The sequence below is a fragment of the Chelon labrosus genome (assembly GCF_963514085.1).
Source record: "Chelon labrosus genome assembly, chromosome: 7".
NCBI lineage: Eukaryota > Metazoa > Chordata > Actinopteri > Mugiliformes > Mugilidae > Chelon > Chelon labrosus.
Window position 1 is genome coordinate 30,719,439 of NC_140343.1, and position 20,564 is coordinate 30,740,002.

A 20,564-nucleotide genomic window follows, 5' to 3' on the forward strand; every position below is an offset into this window, starting at 1 on the left:
AATTTCAGGGGCATGGGTAGTAGTGGGGGGAAAAGGGGACCTGACTACCCAGGGCCCGAGTAAGGAATGAATTGGGCCCTCCAATTAATTGGTGTCATAATGTATTTCAAATATACTGATTACCTCAACTGAGAGAATGAACTTTGTGTCACAGCCCTCCCAACATATTATTCTGGGGGGCCCCTCTTGGAGACGCAAAATGGTTTAGTCCGCCTACAGACAGCGGCCGAAGACAAGTACGTCAGTGAGCGCAGATTGAATGACCTACACACTGACAGCATCTCCTTCGGTAGAAGACGACAGTCACCCTTGACGAGGAGATAGGAGGCACTTTTTTGTGTTCTTAGGCAGACAGACGCTTTATTTTGTTCTCAGGCAGACACTTGATTCACTCACTCAACAAGTGTTTTTTTGTTTTGGTTTTATTATACCACATCTATTTCATTCACCTGAAATTGAAATAAAGAGAACAAGGGGAGAACCATTTTTGGTTGTTTTGCTTCTTTTTATGCGTACTATAAAAATACTTTACTTGTACTTATACTTTTGATACTTAAGTACATTTAATGTGAGCTACTTTAAGACTTTTATTCAACTGATTTTCTTATGGGTGACTTTAACTTTTACCAAAGTCATTTTCAGTTATGGTATTTGTACTTTTACTTAGTATTTTTTTTCAAGTACTTTATACACCTCTTCCTCTTAGATTCTCAGACTGACACGTAACATCATCAGCTATATGTTGTATTTCTATCATCATCCCATTTTACAAAGACCAGAGTTTTTCCTGCCACCGTCGCCTTCAGGCTTGCTCTGGGGGTTTCAGACCGGATTTTGTAAAGTGTCTTGAGATAATTTGTATTGTTATTGATGATATATAAATAAAATTGAATTGAACTGAACTGATCATTTTAATTAATCAAGAAATGTGGAAGAGGGAGAAGTTGTGTGAGCAAACACCTCCAGTGCCTGGTTGTCTCGTCTTAAACGCTTCACTGAGTAACAGTACCTATTCCAGTCCGACAGGGGCGCTGTCATCCCGATGTCAGCGAAGTGTCTTCCGGGTAAAGTCTTTCATTACACCGCTTCGCTCAACCAACAGTCCTTCCGGTTTTACTGCCATCACGGACACCAGGTATGATTTTAATGTAGATCGATCTCAGTTGAAACCCGAGTCTAATCTTCGCCATCCGGCAGTTTTTCTTGGATATAGTGAAATATCTATTATCTACTAACTACATTTTACATCCCTGCCCAGTATTGTAACACACTGTGGAACTAATCTCATGGAAATTTATAGACGAGTCACTGACTCAGTCGCGTCGTTGATTTTCTAACTCCAGATCGTAGTTGTTTGAAAAGCTCACAGATTGCGTAAAAAAATATTATCAACCGTAAACCGGCATTCGTGACTTTGTAAAAGGAAGTGCTACTCTCGAGATGTGAGTTTTGAACAGACCTGTACGAATTATGGTTGCCAACTCCCTGAAAAATAAATAAGGGACACTTCATTGGCAGGGCCGGCCGACCCGATTGCCTTCACCCTTCCTCGTGTGGTGAATTTTTTTTTTTGTGTGTGAAACAATTTTTAACTATTTGACTGGAACCTGAATTGAATTAGATGCATATTTGAGTGATATGAACACATGGAAAACAAATTATTCAACAATTTAATACAAAATAACAGGAAAAGTTGATTACGTATCTACCCACTTTAGAATTACAGCAACCAATAAGACCGTGAGACGTGCTGTTCATTGTGTGTATGGTGTGCTTCTGTTCAAGTGTTAGACCATGTAGTAAGCTTGGAGTCTCTCTTACGTAAAATACTTGTTGGATAATTATGTCTACTGGTAAACTTCACTCTAATTATTAGCATTCGTTAACTTAAACATATGCTCTGTAAGCAAACCACATAAATACTGCAATTATGTTCAAATTACAGAGAAGCTAACTTGCATTCAACAGTTGCATTTATTAGTGTTTGATTGGTTTCTATTACAGTTTAAAGGACAAGACTCCTTTCTAATGATAAAGTGATGTGTTCCTTTTTTGGAGAATAATAGAACTATCCAAATGGCTCATTTGACACAATTGGGTTGAATAAATGTCCTGCAATGCTTCCAGTATGATGGAAGAAGGGTACTGTTTTGCTAGTTAGTATCTTAGTTTTTGCACAATACGCATTTTGAGTCTTGAATTCAGTGAGTCGGCATGTACACTAGCTTCAGAATTGGAACCACTAACTCTCACAGAAAAGTACCTCAGCCAAATTGTTAGATCTGAATCGGGGATATTCAACAACTTTTTTTTTTTTTAAAGATGTCCAGTTAGAGAAAAAGTCTTGAAGCAAAGGTCCAGAAGATCATTATGAGTAACTAGTGTGATATATAAATAATTTTTAAGTAGCCTAGTAGTTGTATCAACATCTGCTTGTAATCAAACGAAACTATTTGACAACATTTAATGTCGCGTAACATAGAACTGAATATATATGTCTGCAGATACATTGTCATGCCCTCACTAAATAAGAGCTACATTTCAATAACATTTCACATAAATATTCACATTTCATAAAATTTGAAATTTGTGCATGTTCAACTAAAGTGCTTAACTTCAGAAAAATAAAAGGGAGGAAAAGCTTGAATTTCCCCTCATCCATTCCATATCTTGACACAACGGTCTCAACCAGTTTTACAGATAAATCTCAAAACTTAACAATCGAACACTCGCCTTTTTCTCTTGCTTTCTCCAAATCATTTGTCTTCTTTCCCTTTTTTCTTTACATGTATTGCTATCTTTCTTTTTCTGTATGTCTTTTCATGTGTCTCACCTGTCTGGACTGCAGAGTCACAATATTTACCTCCTGGAATGCACTGACTTGATTGGCTGAGTCCTATCACATGGGATGGCTTAACTTGCTTACAATTAATCTGCAATCATTTGCTCATCCACTAAACCACTACCGGAAACTGTGCCAGTTAAAATAGAACTGCCTGTTACAAATCATAACCTTCTAGAGCATAAAGCTTCTAGACCTGGACCTCCTGTTGGTGACCTGTGATGTACACCATAGTTTCTTCTGTATACAAACCTAAAATTACAATGTAATGATGTGATGTCCTCACTTGGCATTTGGCCAGGCAGATGATTAACAATTGTCTGTGGTCTTCTACAGACATGGCTATTCGTTACCCTATGGCTGTCGGCCTTAACAAAGGTCATCCAGTCACCAAGAATATAACTGCTCCCAAGCACAGCCGCCGACGTGGGGTGAGTGTCTGCTATTGAGCAACTCTATAGATGGGTACTTTTAAGCAGCTGACGTTTTATTACTTTTAAGTATAGACCTTATGCAATTCAGTAAAAAAAAAAAAAAAAGCATTTTTCTACAGATTTGCATGTTTTCGTGGGGTGAGTGTCTGCTATTGAGCAACTCTATAGATGGGTACTTTTAAGCAGCTGATGTTTTATTACTTTTAAGTATAGACCTTATGCAATTCAGTAAAAAAAAAAAAAAGCATTTTTCTACAGATTTGCATGTTTTCGATTTACTATGTTTATCTCTTGTCCAAAATGTCTGTGAAGAAGTGTTGTGGATTGTTTAACCCTATAAGGTGAATTGTGTTTAAAACAGTTTGGCTTGCTAATGCCATGTCTTTACAGCGTTTGACCAAACACAGCAAGTTTGTCAGAGACATGATCCGTGAAGTTTGTGGTTTTGCTCCATATGAGAGGCGGGCCATGGAGCTGCTGAAAGTGTCCAAGGACAAGAGAGCGCTCAAGTTCATAAAGAAGAGGGTGAGTTTGTATTTCTGTGTAACAACAAAAAAAGCTGTATGCCATTGTAAAACAATCAATTCATAGCAGCAATTTCCAATTAACCTCTTTGTTAACTTGAGGTGTGGGAAAACATACTGTATATATACAGCATGCACACAATTTCAGTGACTAGTTTGTTGCACTTAATTTTTTTTATAGAATTGTCTCAGAATTTTGAATCCATTGAAACCATTTTCTCACATTGGACTTAATGCACTAGACAAATGGTCTAATTTTGCCCTTTACCCCCAGATTGGCACTCACATTCGGGCCAAAAGGAAGAGAGAGGAGCTGAGCAATGTACTGGCTGCCATGAGAAAGGCTGCTGCAAAGAAGGACTAAACTGTCACCTAATAATAAAAAAAAAAAAGCTTGTTAAACCACAAAATCCAGATTTGTCGTCTGTTCACTTGCGCTTTGTTTTTCCGGCTGGTCAGCTGTCATGAGAGTTAAAGCCGTTTTCTTTAAAGTAACTATTTAACATTGCTACAAATTACCGATACACTTAATAGACTCAGTTGGCTTGTCAATTTTCCCTAGGCAGGTTTTAGTATTAGGTGGTTGTATAGGATTGTGTTACAGATTATACTTTTTGGTCCTTCGATAACCACTTGGCGCATTTTTCAATTCAATTCAATTTATATAGTGTCAATAACAATACAAATTGTCTCAAGACGCGTTACAAAAACCCGGCCTGAAACCCCCAGAGCAATCCCGAAGGCGACTGTGGCAAGGAAAAACTCCCTTTTAACAGGAAGAAACCTTTAGCAGAACCCAGCTCATATGGAGGGACCCATCTGCCTAAGGCCAGCCGGGTACAGACAGAAGAAAGAGAGAAGAGAACAGCAAGACAAACATACATCTGTCATAGATACACATATCTGACTAAAGCGTACATGTGGAATCTTATGATACACACTGATGATGTTACATGACAGTTGGAAAATGTAAGAGGAATCATAGGCAGGTTGGAGAATTGTTCATTCAGGTAGGAGTGGATAACTGCAGGATTCCATGAAGACTGGGCAGGCTGATGAGACCACGACAACAGATGTAGTATAGAGCTCCACAGGAAACGCACAACTCCAGGCCAGAGATGATCACAAGGAGGAGGGGAGAGACACACAGCAGTAAACATTCTACATAGTAATAGCACAGAATTGCATGACTAGTAGTAGATAGGAAATTAGAGGGCAAGAGCTCTGTGCCAGAGAAAAAGTGGAGGATGCGAGAGAGAAGAAAGAAGGAGGACATGTGTTTGGTGCATCGTCCCCCAGCAGCCTAGGCCTATAGCAGCATAACTAAGGGATGGTTTAGTCCAGCCCTAACTATAAGCTTGATCAAAAAGGAAAGTCTTAAGCCTGACCTTAACAATAGAGAGGGTGTCTGCCTCCTGAACCCAAACTGGGAGCTGGTTCCACAGGAGAGGAGCCTGATAGCTGAAAGCTCTACCTCCCATTCTACTTTTTGAAATTCTAGGAACCACAAGTAGGCCTGCACTTTCAGACCGAAGTGATCTGTTGGGATGATATGGTACAATAAGGTCTTTAAGATACGATGGAGCTAGGCCTTTGAGGGCCTTGTATGTAAGGAGGAGGATTTTAAATTCTATTCTAGACTTAAAAGGGAGCCAATGAAGAGAAGCTAAAACTGGAGTAATATGATCTCTCTCGCTTATTCCTGTCAATGCTCTTGCTGTGGCATTTTGAATCAATTGGAGGCTTTTTAAAGAGCTATTTGGACAGGCAGACAGTAATGAATTACAGTAATCCAGTCTGGACGACACAAATGTAACAATGTGGGCAATTTTGAACATTTTAAATGTGAAGTGGTGTGTATATGGACCATGATGTCATGACCATGACTATTTGTCATTTGCTTATGTGACCTCTTAGCCCTCATGAGTTCTTAAGTCAGCATAACTTCAGTGAAAGTTTATCTTAAAGTGGGCCCCTGAACAGAACTTATGAGCAAACTGCTGACATTTCCTGTTTTGCATTCTAAGCATGCTACATGCTAACCGCTGTTTCCTAACCTCCTTGCTTCCTTTTTTTTGTACAAAAAACATTGGTGCTTGTCCACTGGTTCCACGTGTAGGCTACAAGCACAGAACCAACATGAGTTTGCACTACAAGGGCTGTTGTATCGTTACATTCGGGGTGACATGCTCTCAGGGTTTTACTTTGTGTGTACATATCCTTCTGTGCAGAATAATTGCAATAAACTTTTTTTTTTTTCGCTGCGCCGTTTGAAGCTGGCAGCTGCTTGCAACAGCTCTTACTAGATCTCTCTTTTTTCCGAATTCACTTTTTGTTTCCCTTTTTGTGGAGATTACTTTTGTATATAGTTTTTCAGACAGCATTGCACTTTTTTAGTTTTGTTTTTTATTGGGACTCTCGCCATAGCCAAATATTTTTTAACAACATCCAGACCGGCCGGCGTTACTATGCAGGAAGCCGGCGGCGTAACTATGCAAGAAGCGGCCAGCGTGCGCATTGGTTACAGGAGGGAGCGACTGATCGCGCTGCGTGGCACTGTGGTGTTCCCTCGGGACGGACATGGGATCCCCCCGGAGATGCTTCGTGGGACCCGCCGTGGATGCCGAGCAGGAAAATAACATCGAGAAGAGAAGAGACGCTTCACTTCTCAGCGCTGTTCTCCCCTCCGTTACCATGGGCAACGTGAGATCACTGCCATATAAGACGTTCGAACTGGCCGCACTCTGCAGGCTATGTGGTGGCGTCGGCCATCCTGTGTGGAGTGGTCTGCTGGAGCAGTGGCATAGCAGCAGGGCCGGTTTTTGCTATGGGCAATGTGGGCGACCGCCCAGGGCGCAATCTATGTGAGGGCGCACGAGCGCATTCAAAAAAAAAAAAAAAAACTCGCCAGTTTTCTAGACTACCGCCAGTAGCGGTTTTAGGCATGGGCGAACATAATCATTTGTGTCATTTTTTCATGACACAAGGGGGGCGGCACGAGCACTTGGAAAATAAATAAATCTTCGCCGCTACATGGTTTTCTATCATCTGTCTTATCTGTGTGGGGAACTGGCAAATTGGCGCCCCCCCTGCAGCTGCAGTCGCCCCTGCTTGCTGAGAAGGTGCCGTGCACCGAAGCTGTGTGTGAGAAGGAGGGGGCAGTTCACCTGGGTCTCTCCCAAATTGAACGGACGGGGGGGGGTCCACTGTATAAAAGGGTTAAAGTCAGTCACACCTTGACTTTCTTCCATATAACTCACATTTCATTCATAATATTATAAATACAGGCCTATAAGTTCTGCACGTTTTTGTTTTTATGAATTGTGTGAAATGGCCAAATAAAAATAGGTAATACAAAACGATTATGTGGTCACCAAGGTGAATTGGTTTAGTCTTGACTTCTGGTCGTGAGTGACAGCGTTGGAGGATGGAAATCTGTTGATTGTCCAGTGTCAAATAAATGCAGAGATGGACAGAAAAAGAAAAGATAAAGGTATGCTATGTTCTCTCTGTATGATTACAGTATCCATGTCATGAATGAAGGGCTAATGTTAACTGGTGCTATACGTTTGTTAGCCTTTTTGCTATGATGCTTGCAATGCTAACAGTAATTCGTCTTAACAAACACCAGATCTAATTTCACCGTAAGATTGTGCTTTGCAACAAAACTGTTCCAAGTTCACTTATTATTTATTTCCATCACGTTGGGTCCTGTAATTAGCCAACGGAATTTTCATATCTGTAGGCAGTGTTTGGAATAACGCCGTTTAAAAGAACGGCGTTAGGTAACGACGTTATTTTTTCAGTAACGGGGTAATCTAACTAATTACTTTTCCCGTCGTTACAACGCCGTTAACGTTACTGGAGGTTAAATGCGGTGCGTTACTATGCATTGATTGAATAAACTGTGTAATCCGAACGCACCCCTGGCTCACCGCTAGTGAGGAGGTGGGTTAATAACGAGGTAAGCGATTATGATTGGCTAAGGCAGAGTCATGTTTCATGGTAGCCAATCAGAGCCAGTGTTTTTACACACATGCCAGCACACGCGCCACACACACACACACACACACACAACAGCTAAACAGAGATTCGACGAAGCAGCAGAGATGGCGAGTCAGGAGCAATCCGATGAAAAGTTGGCATTTTCAAGGTGGAGATATAAGCACTACTTCAATAAATAAAAAAAATCATTGTGGTCAAAGGGAGGAACGTGCATGTAATGTGTACATTATGTCCAGGAGCGAAGACTTTCTCGACATCCGTTGTAAGCAACTCTAATTTAATGAAGCATCTCACAACGACACACGCATCTACAAAGCTAGTGGCCAAAAACACCGATACCTCCACCACAGATGATAGCTCGCCGTCTAAACCCCACCGAAATATAAATATTATAAAAATAAATTTAATATAAATATAATTATAAAATATATATATAAATATCGAAAGTTATGTACAAACACCTGTCTGTTCTACTCATTTCAACTGACTTGTGAAAACTGCTCAAAAAAATCCAAATTCTTTGACATATAGCAACTTTTTTTTTTTTTAACAGTAGGCTAACGCAAATAGTACTTTCCTGGTAACGAGTTACTTTTATTATAGAGTAATTCAGTTACTAACTCAGTTACTTTTTGGAACAAGTAGTAAGTAACTATAACTAATTACTTTTTTAAAGTAACGTTCCCAACACTGGCCATCCATCCGTCCTAGCAACGCACTTTCATCCGATTCCTCCATTTTGGCAGCCGGGTTAGCCCTAGTAGGGAGAGTGGGGTAAAGTGAGACATTTTTTACATTTGCTCCCCTCTAAGGCAGCTAAAATGATATATCAGTATAATGTACACATTTTTCATTAATTCAGAATGTTTCCTATCAGTGGAAATTATCAGAATGAATGGTAAATGGCCTTGCTTTTATATAGTGCTTTTCTACCTAAAGTGAACCAGCTTGAGGTAAAGTGATCCACTTACTTTTTCCACTCTGAAACTAGCATAACGACACGTAACATTTAGAAGTGGGGATTGGTCAATTAAGCACATTTTTTTCCTAAACACTTGAAAGTAACTCTAAACAAAATCAAATACAACATAATACAGTATAATTCAAAATGTTTTAATTAACATTCAAATGACAGATACAAGATTAGAACCAGTCAGAACACAGGACCCTTTGAGCCAGCTAGAAAAGCCTGGGACCCACAACACAGGAAGAACATCAGCTCTCATTCTCTACAACTAGGCCTACTCTACATTCCAGCCCTGAAGGTTACAGGGAAAGATGAAGAGTTTCTAACTCCGTGTGCTTCCTCCAGGCCTTTTAGGTTGAGGCAGCTTCTTCACCACATCACTTTTAGGAACATGTGCCACATCATTTTCCTTTACAGCAAACGTGGGTCTCTCCCACTCTTTCATGTTTCCGTGGATTCTTCTGAGAAATTGTACCAGTATTTTGTCATCCTCAACTTTCTCAATCATGCCAATGTAGCGGATGCTCCTGCTGGTTGAAAAGTTAACTATGACAAAGTCACCCATGGACAGATCTGTGTTTACTGGATCAGTTCTCTCATCCTCAGAGCACTCTTCATCAGACACATTATTAAGAGGGACAGGGACATCACTCTCCTCAGAGCTGCTAACTACGATTTTCTTTTTGGTTGCTTTATTTTTGGGTTTTCCATCTTCTTTGCTATCTTGCTTTTTCCCTGCAAGTTTCTTTTGTCTTTCTTTATAAGCCTTTTCAATTGCCTGCTTCTCAGGAGTATCAGTTAGGATGGCTGTCTTTACACATTTTCGTTTGGTTTGTGTCCTGGGGGGACGTTTGGGAAGTGGTAGGATTTCACGAGGAGACACATATCAAGGTTTGCTGGGAACTTGTGGCACATCTGAGTCAGCTGGCAAGGCACATCCATGTGGACCATGCGCAGTGGATGGATTAGCATCAGCAAGTGAATTATCTGCATGGGGTGGATCATCTGCAGTGTCTCACTTTACCCCAACACCACCATTTTAGAAAAAACAACCTCTCTTAGCAATTCAGGCTAATCTTGAGGTTCGTGAAGATTTTCTTATGTACCAAAGGGGGGCCCAGCAGAGAAAGTTTAGGAACCACTGGGTTAACGTGAGGGGGCATAGCACCTTCTGGGCCCTGTACATTCTTATTGTGCTCAAACACCTATAAACATTAGGCTACATCTGGTTTGTGTACTAACGTGACACATTTTGATTTAAAAACATTTATTCTTGAACAGGAGCCAGCAACTGTACACAGAGAATCAAATGAAATTTCATTTTTCAATAAAATTGTTCTTCAGCTTGCAGAAAAAGAAATAAAGCCTTGCTAAAGCCTTACACGAGATGTATGGATGTAATTTACTGATCTGGACTATGACAATGTTAACGTTAATTGGATGCAGTTACACAACAAGTAAACTCGGTTCACCTTTCAGAAAGAAAGCAGTTAACAGTTGCTTCCCCTCATTCTGCCCTATTTCTTTTTCTTTCCATTCTTTCTTTTTCTGATACCCCTATTTGTGTTTTTTGGGCGGCATGATGACAGTTAGCCTCCAGGTCATTGGTGGTGGGCGGATCGATCCAAATATCGATAATATCGATACCAACGTTGGTATCGAGATTGATCGATACCAATGTAATGAGATCGATACTTAAGTTTCAGTTTCTCTCGTTCCTAAAATGATGGCCGTGTTGGTAAGTACTCCGTGTATCCTTAAATTCTTTTTACAACACCGGCAAAAATCGTTTACACTCATCTTCTTCTTCTACTTCTTCCAGCGTGTGTGCAGTTGAGTTCTGTTGACAACTATGCGTCGCTTAACATACATCACACACTCCGTTGCTCTGATTGGTTATAGGTCTATCCAATTGAGTGCAGAGGCATTTTTTTTCCTAGTTCGGTTGAAACACGCCCCATAATCACAGCCCAATGGAGCGGTATCAGACTCACATTCTGACTAGAATTGAGTATGGCTATGTCAGGCTAAGTAGCACTGGCTTTAGAGGCTCTAACTTAACTTTTCCATATCATTCGTCTGATGGTCGACGTCTCATGATATTCATTTGAGCACAACTGGGCTGTATTAGGCTATTGATTCCCGTGATTTTGCTTATAAATTCCGATTCAGCTATTAGCCTACCTTCGTGATAACGCAAAGAGGTCTGCCATGGCGGTCCGTTCAGAATTCGCCTAGAAGCTAGCTCACTTCTTCTGATGAGTGGCCACCCCCAGGACCACAACGCCAAACTCGCCAATCCTAAAATTCCCGTCATCCCTAATTAAATAACCCTCGCTCAAATCACGAGTCACGACAATGCCTTGACATACCCTGATCACAAGCTCATGGCATGGGATAGCAATCTATCAGCATCTCATCAAGCATCAGCAAGTAGCGCTGGGCAAATTGTACACTAGCCAAGTGAACATGGAACAGGAACAGTACAACAAATTAAGTACAGCCAACACGTCACATAATGAAAAGTTAGTATATCCCAAAATTCAATTAAATAAAAGTTGCTATAAAGGTGGTAGCGATTCATTACCGAACTACCTTCACAGCAGGGGAAGTCACGCTGGCTAATTAGCTAGCACGCAATGCTAGAAAATTGGTTGAAACAACCAAGATAAAATATAAATAATTACGCTGTGCATATACAAATGAAGACCAGTATAAGCATCGCAAAGGGCCTCTGATACAATATAGACAGTTGACAATTCAAAAGAGGTCGATATTTCAGCAACTTACCTCTGGAACAACCCGATGCACAGCAATGTAAGTGAATGAGGTCGAACGCCCAAATGACAGTGTTTGGAACTAATCCGATTTTCAAATCCCGGAAGTAGGCGGTTAAAAGCGCCGCCATTTTTTACAACGGAGGTCTATGGGAGTGTCGCAACTCTCTCTCTCTATGGCACTGCTCTGCGGCACTGAATCAGTTGTAATGACACAGTTGGCCACTAGATGGCGATTAATTATAATGCAGATGCCGCCTCCTACATGCTTCCACCGAGTCAGAGCCCGTCTACGGAGAGCCTTGCCACTCTCTATTAAGTCCCATTGTAACGAATTTTGGTTGCAGTTCCACCAGATTTCCACTGGGGGCGATCGCCATGAGTGCAACATGAATGGGAGTCTATGGAGCTAAACGGCTAAATGTGTCTCTTTCCCCCGATTGTCGTTGAGAAATCTCAGATTTGATTGTAGGTTTTGCAAGTTCAACTTGGGTTATAGGTCAAAAGTTGAATGAACGAGAACTTATGTCCTTTCGTTTTCTTACAGGTTGAGTTGTTGTTGCCCATAACACGCTAGCATTGTGCTAATGAACGCTGATTGGTCAGTGAAGGACTGATTACGACCAGATCCCGCTTGACGGCATCGTGGCATCCGAAGCGGGACCAGAATGTTAAGGCGGACTTTTTCGCCCAAGTTTTTTTTTCAACATAACAACTTTTAAAACAACAAAACAAAAACTCTTCTAGCACATGTATTTACCTGTGTCAGCTGTGTTGTCCATGCCTCAAGAGAAAAGAAAGTGCAGAGCGCGAAAGCACCAAAGCAGTGACTGAAGGATTGCCGTAAAGCACTAGCTGGTCGTACGATGTGTATGACGTCGTTGACATTTTAAAATACTTTTTAAAGCAAATAAGTGACTCTAAAAAATCTAACACCCAGCAATGTCTAATTTCTTTGCATCTCCTTTCAAATACAATATTCAAATTACTGCACAAAGAATTATATCCTGAGGAAAGTGGATTTTGAGGGGTATTGCTCCATAGACCTCCATTCATTCTGCACTCGTCCTGAGAGCGCCCTCATATGGACCCGGAGTGGAACTGCAACCAGTTCAGAAGCCGGAAGTTCACTGAGAGTGGAAGTTCTCCCCTTATTAGACATTCTCTGACCGAGTCTTCTCTACCAGTGAAGAAGAGACTTTGAACCATGGCCAAGAGCGGAGGAGAGAGAAAACTTGCTCGAGAAAATCGTGTCTTTCAGGTGAAGGTTATCTGTTCACAGAATGTAAAGGCAAACCTACGTGCTTAGTCTGTTTAGAGACGTTATCTGCCATGAAAGATTTCAATTTAAGTTGCCGCTACAACACGTTGCACAAAGCTAAATACGAGAAGTATACTGAAGCTGCAAGGGCTGCTATCGTAGCGGACTTTTCTTGGTGGAAAAATGCACAAATTAATTAATTTAAAAAAATATATATATCTCAGTAAGTGGTTATTTTTTGTTTGCTTCAATAAACACACATATATATATTCATAAATATATATATATATAAACATAATCTAATTATACACTCACAAACATATTTAAAATGGCAGTTTTATCATATCTGGTTAAGTGTGCGGTCCTATGTGGCCCTCTGGTAGTGTCGATGAAAAATTGTGGCCCCCTCCATCATTTAGGTTGCGCATCCCTGATTTATAGTATTTGTTGTGGAGTGATAATTTTGTACACTTTGTTTATTTAAGAAAGTGCAATAAAGGGAGAGATTTAGTTTTATGTTATTTAGTTTTATTGTAGTTTCTGAACACTCTGCCTGATAACAAAATAATATACAAAATAATTTGTTTTTATTTGTCCTCAAGTGATCATATTGTGTTGTTTCTGAACAAAAACATTTATTGTGATAATAAAGTATTTTCTATTTACTTATAAACTTTGCCCAAATTCTGTACTGGATTTTAACTGATTAATAATTCAAAAGGAAAATCACAAAAACACTTAAAATGTCATGAAAATTCATTCAGATTTAGATTGTTTCAGATTGATGGTGCATCCACCTTAATTATTAAAAAGTATCGATATCGGTATCGATATCGATATCAGTATCGGCGATACTGGCCCAGTATTTACTTGGTATCGGATCGATACCAAATCTAGCAGTATCGCACACCTCTACTAGCCACCTCAACTGACTCCTCTCGATGTGGAGGAGCAGTGGTTCTACCCTGAGCTCCTCCCGTATGTCCAAGCTCCTTACCCTATCTCTAAGGCACCCTGCGAAGGAAACTCATTTCTGAGGGCTAAAGGAATAGATGGCTCAACAGAGCTGTGGCTCTTTGTCAGCCTGGCTACAGTGCTGAAAAGAAATCTGGGGTTGTTCTTGTTTTTTCTGGATAATAATATGCTGTTCTAATATTATTACAAGCTATGTGAGCTTCTTCAGAATGAATGGAATGACAAATTCTGAGTGAGTTGATCTGTTTACATTCTGAACAAAGTCAATTGAATCTAATAATGACGTAAATGAAGAGCTAAGGTTGTCACTGACAACATCAACATGGATGTTAAATTCACCCACTGTAATGACTTAATCTGTTCTAAGCACTAAATCATATAAAAACTTCAAAAAATTCAGCTAAACATTCAGAGTAAAGAGCAGGTGGGCGATACACCACAACAAAAAGAATTTGATTTTGTGTTTTCCAGTCTGGAAGAGTGTTAGGGATTGATGTTTTTTACCCCACAGAATGAGAGCAGCTTTCTGAAGAAGCATAAAGTTCCCCAAAATGATGATTAGTGATGGTCCTTAGTAGTGGTGTCCGCTAGATTTGGTAAAAGAAAGAAGTGCACTAAAGGGGAGAAATGCTGTCTTATATTTGTATTGTATTGTACTTTCTACACACACATGCTACTTGAAAAATTATTTGTTTTACGTTTTTGTTTTTTTAATTTGTTGTGGAGTGATAATTTTGTACACTTGGTTTATTTAAGAGACAAATCCAGAAAGAAGTGCAATGAAGGGAGAGATTTAGTTTTATAATTGTATTGTAGTTTCTGAACAGTCTGTCTTAAAAAAAAAAAAAAGAATTTGTTTTCATTTGTTCTGAAGTGATAATTTTGTGTTATTTCTGAACAAAAACTTTCATTATGATAATAAAGTATTTTCTATTTACTTAGAAACTTAGCCCAAATTCTGTACTGGATTTTAATCACAAAAACACTTAAAGGTCATGAAAATTCATTCAGATTTAGACTGATTTAGACTGATGATGCATCCACCATATTAAAAAAGTATTCATTCATTCATTCATACATTCATCTTCTGTACCTGCTTATTCCTGTTAAGGGTTGCGGGGGTCTGCTGGAGCCTATCTCAGCTGTCATCGGGCGAGAGGAGGGGGGTACACCCTGGACAGGTCGCCAGTCTGTATTAAAAAAGTATCGATATCGATATCGCTATCTATTATACTGGTCCTGTATTTACTTGGTATCGGATGCTGTGTACCAGAGGCGTCACTAGGTTTTCAGGACAGGGGGGGCTTAGCCCCAAGGAGATGCACAGGATGTGAGCAAACGAGCGCGCGAGCACAAAATTTCACAAACAGCTAGCAAAGACTGAGAAATAATTTATTAGTTATTAGTAGTTATTATCAGTCTGTTTGTTTAATACAGTACGACAATAAACAAAGGTTTGCACAGTAGCAGAATGTTTACAGCATTAACAAGAAAAAAATGGCTACAATTGCAAGTTACTTGGTGGGTGGAAGCATCAAAGAATGCCATCTGTTTTTACCTTTTTGACCCTTCAAGATACACAATGAATTGTATTAATAACTGATCAACATAGAGGCTAATGCCATGACTTTCACTCAGAACACAATAATTGTTTGCTCCCAAATATTTTGAAGTCACACAGATTACATTTTGGGCACATATGTGACTAAAATAGTTGTAATTTCAAGCCCTGAAAAATATTACTTACTTACTTACTTGAATTAAAGTAATTTTTCGGTCAGGCTAATCTGGTTTACACATACATATGTGTGTGTGTATGTTTATATAACTTGGCTTTCTTCACTTTTTAATTATTACTCTCAAATAAAAGCTCAAGTTAAATAAGTCTTATGGTTCACCTTGACTGAAATGTTTCATATTTCATATTCAAGTTGAGTTCCATACAATTCCAAGACCGTCTGCATCACAAATGACTCTATTCTGTGAAATCCTTTAGACTCACCTTTCCAGTCGAGGTCTCTCCCCTCTCACTCACTGTGCTCCTCTGCCCTGACTCCTACAGGCCAATAGGGGTGGTGGAGTGATTATTATTAGTCTAATTATTATTATTATTATTATTATTATTATCTACTGATGATAATCATACGTGAATGAGCTCAGCTCCTGTTTCACGGTGTGCATCCATGCGTAAAGTGAGAAACACCGCTGATGCTCCAGAAGGAAGTCACCCCAAAGATATGGTAAAGAGAGTCACACTGAACTCTATAAACAACCAGGACCTTCACAGGGTATTTCAGACTAACTAGCTATAGCTAGCTAGCTAAGTAGCAGCGCTCTTTTACAGCTGGAATGTAACTTTTGAGCCAAAACAACAAAGGTAAGATGTGCGCAGAGATTGTCTGTAGTGTGTAAGCCAGGTTTTTATTTGTCAAACATGGAGCATTTCATTAATTACATGGGACTGAAGCCCCCCTAAAACGGGCCTAACGACGCCACTGCTGTGTACAAGAAGGGACTGAGTAGACTCTACTTCCTGAGGAAGTTTAGGTCTTTTAACGTATGCAGCAAGTTGCTGGAGATTTTCTACCAGTCTGTTGTTGTGAGTGCCCTGTACTTTGCTGTGGTTTGTTGGGGGAGCAGCACCAGCAAAAAGGACATAAGTAGGATCGACAAATTGATCCGAAAGGCTGGTCATGTGATTGACAGTGAGTTGGAGACGTTTGTCTCAGTGAGGGACAGGAGGACACTGGACAAACTGCTCTCCATCATGGACAATCCGTCACATCCACTACACCAGACTATAGAGGGGCAGCGGAGCTCATTCTCCAACAGACTGATCCAGCTCCGCTCCCACACTGAACGCTACAGGACTACTTTCATACCATTCTCTGTCCAGCTCTACAACAACTCACCTTTCTGTAACAGATAACTCCATGTTATTAATGTTAATGGACACTATTGCACCTTACACCTTATCCTGTATATATAATATATATTCTTCCATACCTATTTCTTGTACATATGCTAATATGCTAGTTTGTACATTTTTGCTTATACTATTTTTATTTTATTTTATTTTACTAGATTTTATTTTACTTAGGCTATTTCTATTTTATTTCATCTTCTTTTATCTGAGGTTCTTAAGAGTGTTTTTTATGTACAACTAAGCTACTGTGACCAAGCAATTTCCCTTGTGGATGAATAAAGTTTGTCTAAATCTAAGTCTAAGATCGATACCAAATCTAGCGGTATCGCACACAACTAATGGTCCTCCGAGGCTCCGACTGGCTCTAGCACATGCGCAGTAGCTCATGAAGCGATTATATCGAACCACTGTGCCGAGGCGTGGTTCGGTCACGTGAGTAGTGACGTTTGAAGCACTTGAGTGACGTTCCAAGCAGTTGACTCCTTTCGTTTGTCATGTGAATCACTTGGCGAGATCGTGTGTGTGTGGTGTGTGGTGTGTGTGGTACATTTGAATGTTTCTTTGCAGAGAAGGTTGGTTTGTTGCTGTTCTTGGTGTTAGTTGCTTTGAGAGTAAGTAGTGTTGTATCAGATTGTGTATTTTGTGGAGAATATAGTACGTTACAGAGAGAAATGAATAGATAATATTTATCTATCCATTTCATAGTATGTCCATTTGTCCATTGCATAGTTAGATAACACTAGATTGGTAGATAGACATAACTCCTATGTACGCCAGACTCATCTGTGCCATAAGTTTTTTTTCTTAGGTTGAGGAAATGACACGCTGCAGTCTGCTCTTGTCCTTAGCAGAGGCTGCTAAAGAAGAAGGATGCTTTCTCGCTCAAACCACTCCTGTTGTGTCCTGAAGACATTAAAACCTGGATGACCCTGGATAACCTTACCCTGTTGATTTGGGCTCCTTGTCACCCTATGTGAAGCCAGTAGTCTCAAATTTGGGCTTCAAGATGGACGGTGATTTTAAATTGGATCGGCAAATTGGTGCAGTGGTTAAGTCCAGCTTTTTTCACCTTAGGCGGTTGGCAAAAGTTAAGCCCTTCCTCACACATCAGCACTGTTTTTTCTGCTTTTGTTTAGTGCTTTTATTGTTTTTATTGTTTTATTGTTTTATTGTTTTTAATAGTTTGTCTCACCTATGTACAGCACTTTGTTTCAGCTGTGGTTGTTTTTAAAGTGCTTTATAAATACAGTTGAGTTGAGTTGAGGATATGGACTGGCACTGGGCTGTCAAAATTTGATGGATGACCTTTTGACTTTAAGGTCAAAGGTGGCGTGGGATAGGAGGATACCGGAAATGACCATATTTAGAGTAAAAGGATGATATTTTGATGGAGGTCAAAGGTGAACATATGGGAGTACTCGGGAGAAACTCATATAATTATTTATGAGGTGAAAGGTGAAACAGTTGAGCGTATCAGTATTTTGATAAAGTTGTGAGTGACTCGATCCATATGGGGGTGCCCCTCTGCCACACAGGCAGACGCGCACACGCAAACACACACACACACACACCCACACCCACTTGCACACACACACATGCACGCACACACCCCCTATACGTCTTCCCAGTCTTCTCAGGACAACTCCAGACATGTTTAACCGAAAGTTTATGAGCATGCACAGACATATTTCTTTACAGTCTTCCTGGGACTAGCCCGGACATGTTTAACTGGAAGTTCATGAGCATGCGCAGACATATTTCTATACAGTCACGTGATGACAACCGAGCCCGTCCATGTTCTGAGTGCATTGAAAAGCTAACGTTAGCTAAAGATAGTTTCAGTCGATGAGATTGTTTCGCTGCTTCATGCTTCAGTCCGAGCCAGATTTAAAAAATAAAAATGAGCAAGAGAGCGTACATGTCCACGATCATTAGTGAGACGCCTGTGAGCGTCATTGAGGAATCCTCAGTGTGGAAGGCGCCGAGAAAACTGATGGTGTTTAAGTGCAGATTTCAGCAGCCGCCGACGGGTGTTTAAACGTAGATGTCAGCAGTCGCAGGCTGGTGGTCAAAGGTCATGTTTAGGAGCACATAGACCCCTGTGTAAAACACGTGTGAAAAGTTAACCTCCTCAACCCGTCTACGGAAGAGACCCTCTCGCCACAAATACATTCGCGGGGTTCAGTAAACAAAGTCTTGTATAAAACTGTGGGGCACTGAGCGTCAGACATGCATTTCATCTTGCTGCGGTGTGAAACTATCAACTATTTGAAAGCCTCCCAAGAACCACCGTCGCATTCAAGCTTGCTCTGGGGGTTTCAGGCCAGGTTTTTGTAAAGCGTCTTGAGATGATTTGTATTGTTATTGACGCTATATAAATAAAATTGAATTGAATTGAATTGAACCATAGGCCGACAAACATCTTGTGGTGTCGACTATCTGAAAGCCTCTAAAGAAGCACATCACTGGGTAAGTCACTTCTTTCGATTTATTATCAGTTAATTCTGTTTATTAGACCTAACATAGCTTCCCAAATTAGTTTTTCAGACACTTTGAAATATTTTTTGAAAGCAGCGATAATGGATTCTTGTACATAACCCCTTTAAAACCTAGATGATTAAATACATATTTTATTAATACGGTAAAGGGATAACATAAAGCCCTTTCTTCCAGACACTGAAAAAAGAGGTATCTTTTTCCGTGAATATGATGATGATGATGACAGCCAGAGCCTCTTAAGTAAGACAGTCATTTTATTCGACTACATATATTTAAAAAAAAAAAAAAAAAAAACTGCTGCATGACAATTTTCTTTTTCTTTTTATTTAATGCAAGACACCCCTGATGTAATACCCGCTACACCCTCCATAACAGTGCGGAATGGTTAGTTAAACTATCTTATCCTACTTTAGAAATTAATTTTAGTTTAGAATTTTAGTTAGTTATAGTTACTTTATTTATAAACACTTTATTTTTCTGTTTATAGCATTTCCTGCTTCGACTGTAGCCTGGTCAATGCCTCAGACTGCTGAAGGTAGCCGACTCTTTGTCACACACACACGCACACAGAATTTATATGTGTATTGTATTGTATTTCATTGGTATTATACTTTTATTTGAATTATTCTTTGACAGAGGTTGAACCGACGTTAGAAGGCGAGCAGGGACTTGATGAGCAGGACCCATCTTACCCTATAATCGTCATACCAGATACTCCAGAGAAACAACAGAGCCATGTGACTGCCGGTAAGAACATTTTATCAATGATGTGCGCATTATTTACAATGTGACTGATTAAAGTAAGTGACGTTACTCGTCATGATAGTTTAACATATTTTCTGACTGTCTGATTTTAAAAGACGAAGAAGGCCGTAAATCCTCCAGCATCAATGGTCTGTCTAAGGCCTTAATCATCATACCGGACACTCCGGAGAAACAACAGAGCGAGGCGACTGCCGGTAAGAACATTTTATCAATTATGTTTTATTTTTAAAATTTTTATTTACAATGTGAGTGATTAAAGTAAGTGATGTTACTCGTCATGATATTTTCTAACATTTGATTTGGAAAGGTGAAGAAGGGAATGACAGCTCCAGCACCGAAGATTTGCCTTACCCCATAAACCCCAGACCGTCAGAGAAACGAGAGCGATCTGGCTGTCGGTAAGAACATTTTATCTAAAAATTTTATTTTTCTGCTCTGAAAACAGAAACTTGAAAAATTCTTCAGGTTTTCTGACAAGGCTAGTCTGAGCCAGATCGGTTCTCTGTGCAAACTTACCCCAAAAGCTGTTGAGACACAATTTGGCTATCTGTCTTTTGGCGGGTTTAGGATGGATTTTAGCCGGATCTAA

The 20,564-nt window shown here is 40.0% G+C and overlaps 1 protein-coding gene across 1 annotated transcript; it reads left to right on the forward strand.

Moving 5' to 3' along the window:
- Positions 1-1,070: 1,070 nt before the first annotated feature.
- Positions 1,071-4,229, forward strand: rpl36 (ribosomal protein L36). The gene is made up of 4 exons (XM_084548724.1): positions 1,071-1,135; positions 3,179-3,273; positions 3,667-3,801; positions 4,075-4,229. Exons 2-4 carry the CDS (start codon positions 3,181-3,183, stop codon positions 4,162-4,164), a joined length of 318 nt encoding a protein of 105 aa, XP_084404850.1. The 5' UTR covers positions 1,071-1,135; positions 3,179-3,180; the 3' UTR covers positions 4,165-4,229.
- The last annotated feature ends 16,335 nt before the right edge of the window (positions 4,230-20,564 follow it).

Coding starts and splice junctions, on each gene's coding strand:
- rpl36 (XM_084548724.1), top strand. CDS start 3,181: ATGGCTATTCGTTACCCTATGGCTGTCGGCCTTAACAAAGGTCATCCA. Junction 3,274..3,666: donor AGCACAGCCGCCGACGTGGG/GTGAGTGTCTGC, acceptor ATGTCTTTACAG/CGTTTGACCAAACACAGCAA. Junction 3,802..4,074: donor TCAAGTTCATAAAGAAGAGG/GTGAGTTTGTAT, acceptor CTTTACCCCCAG/ATTGGCACTCACATTCGGGC.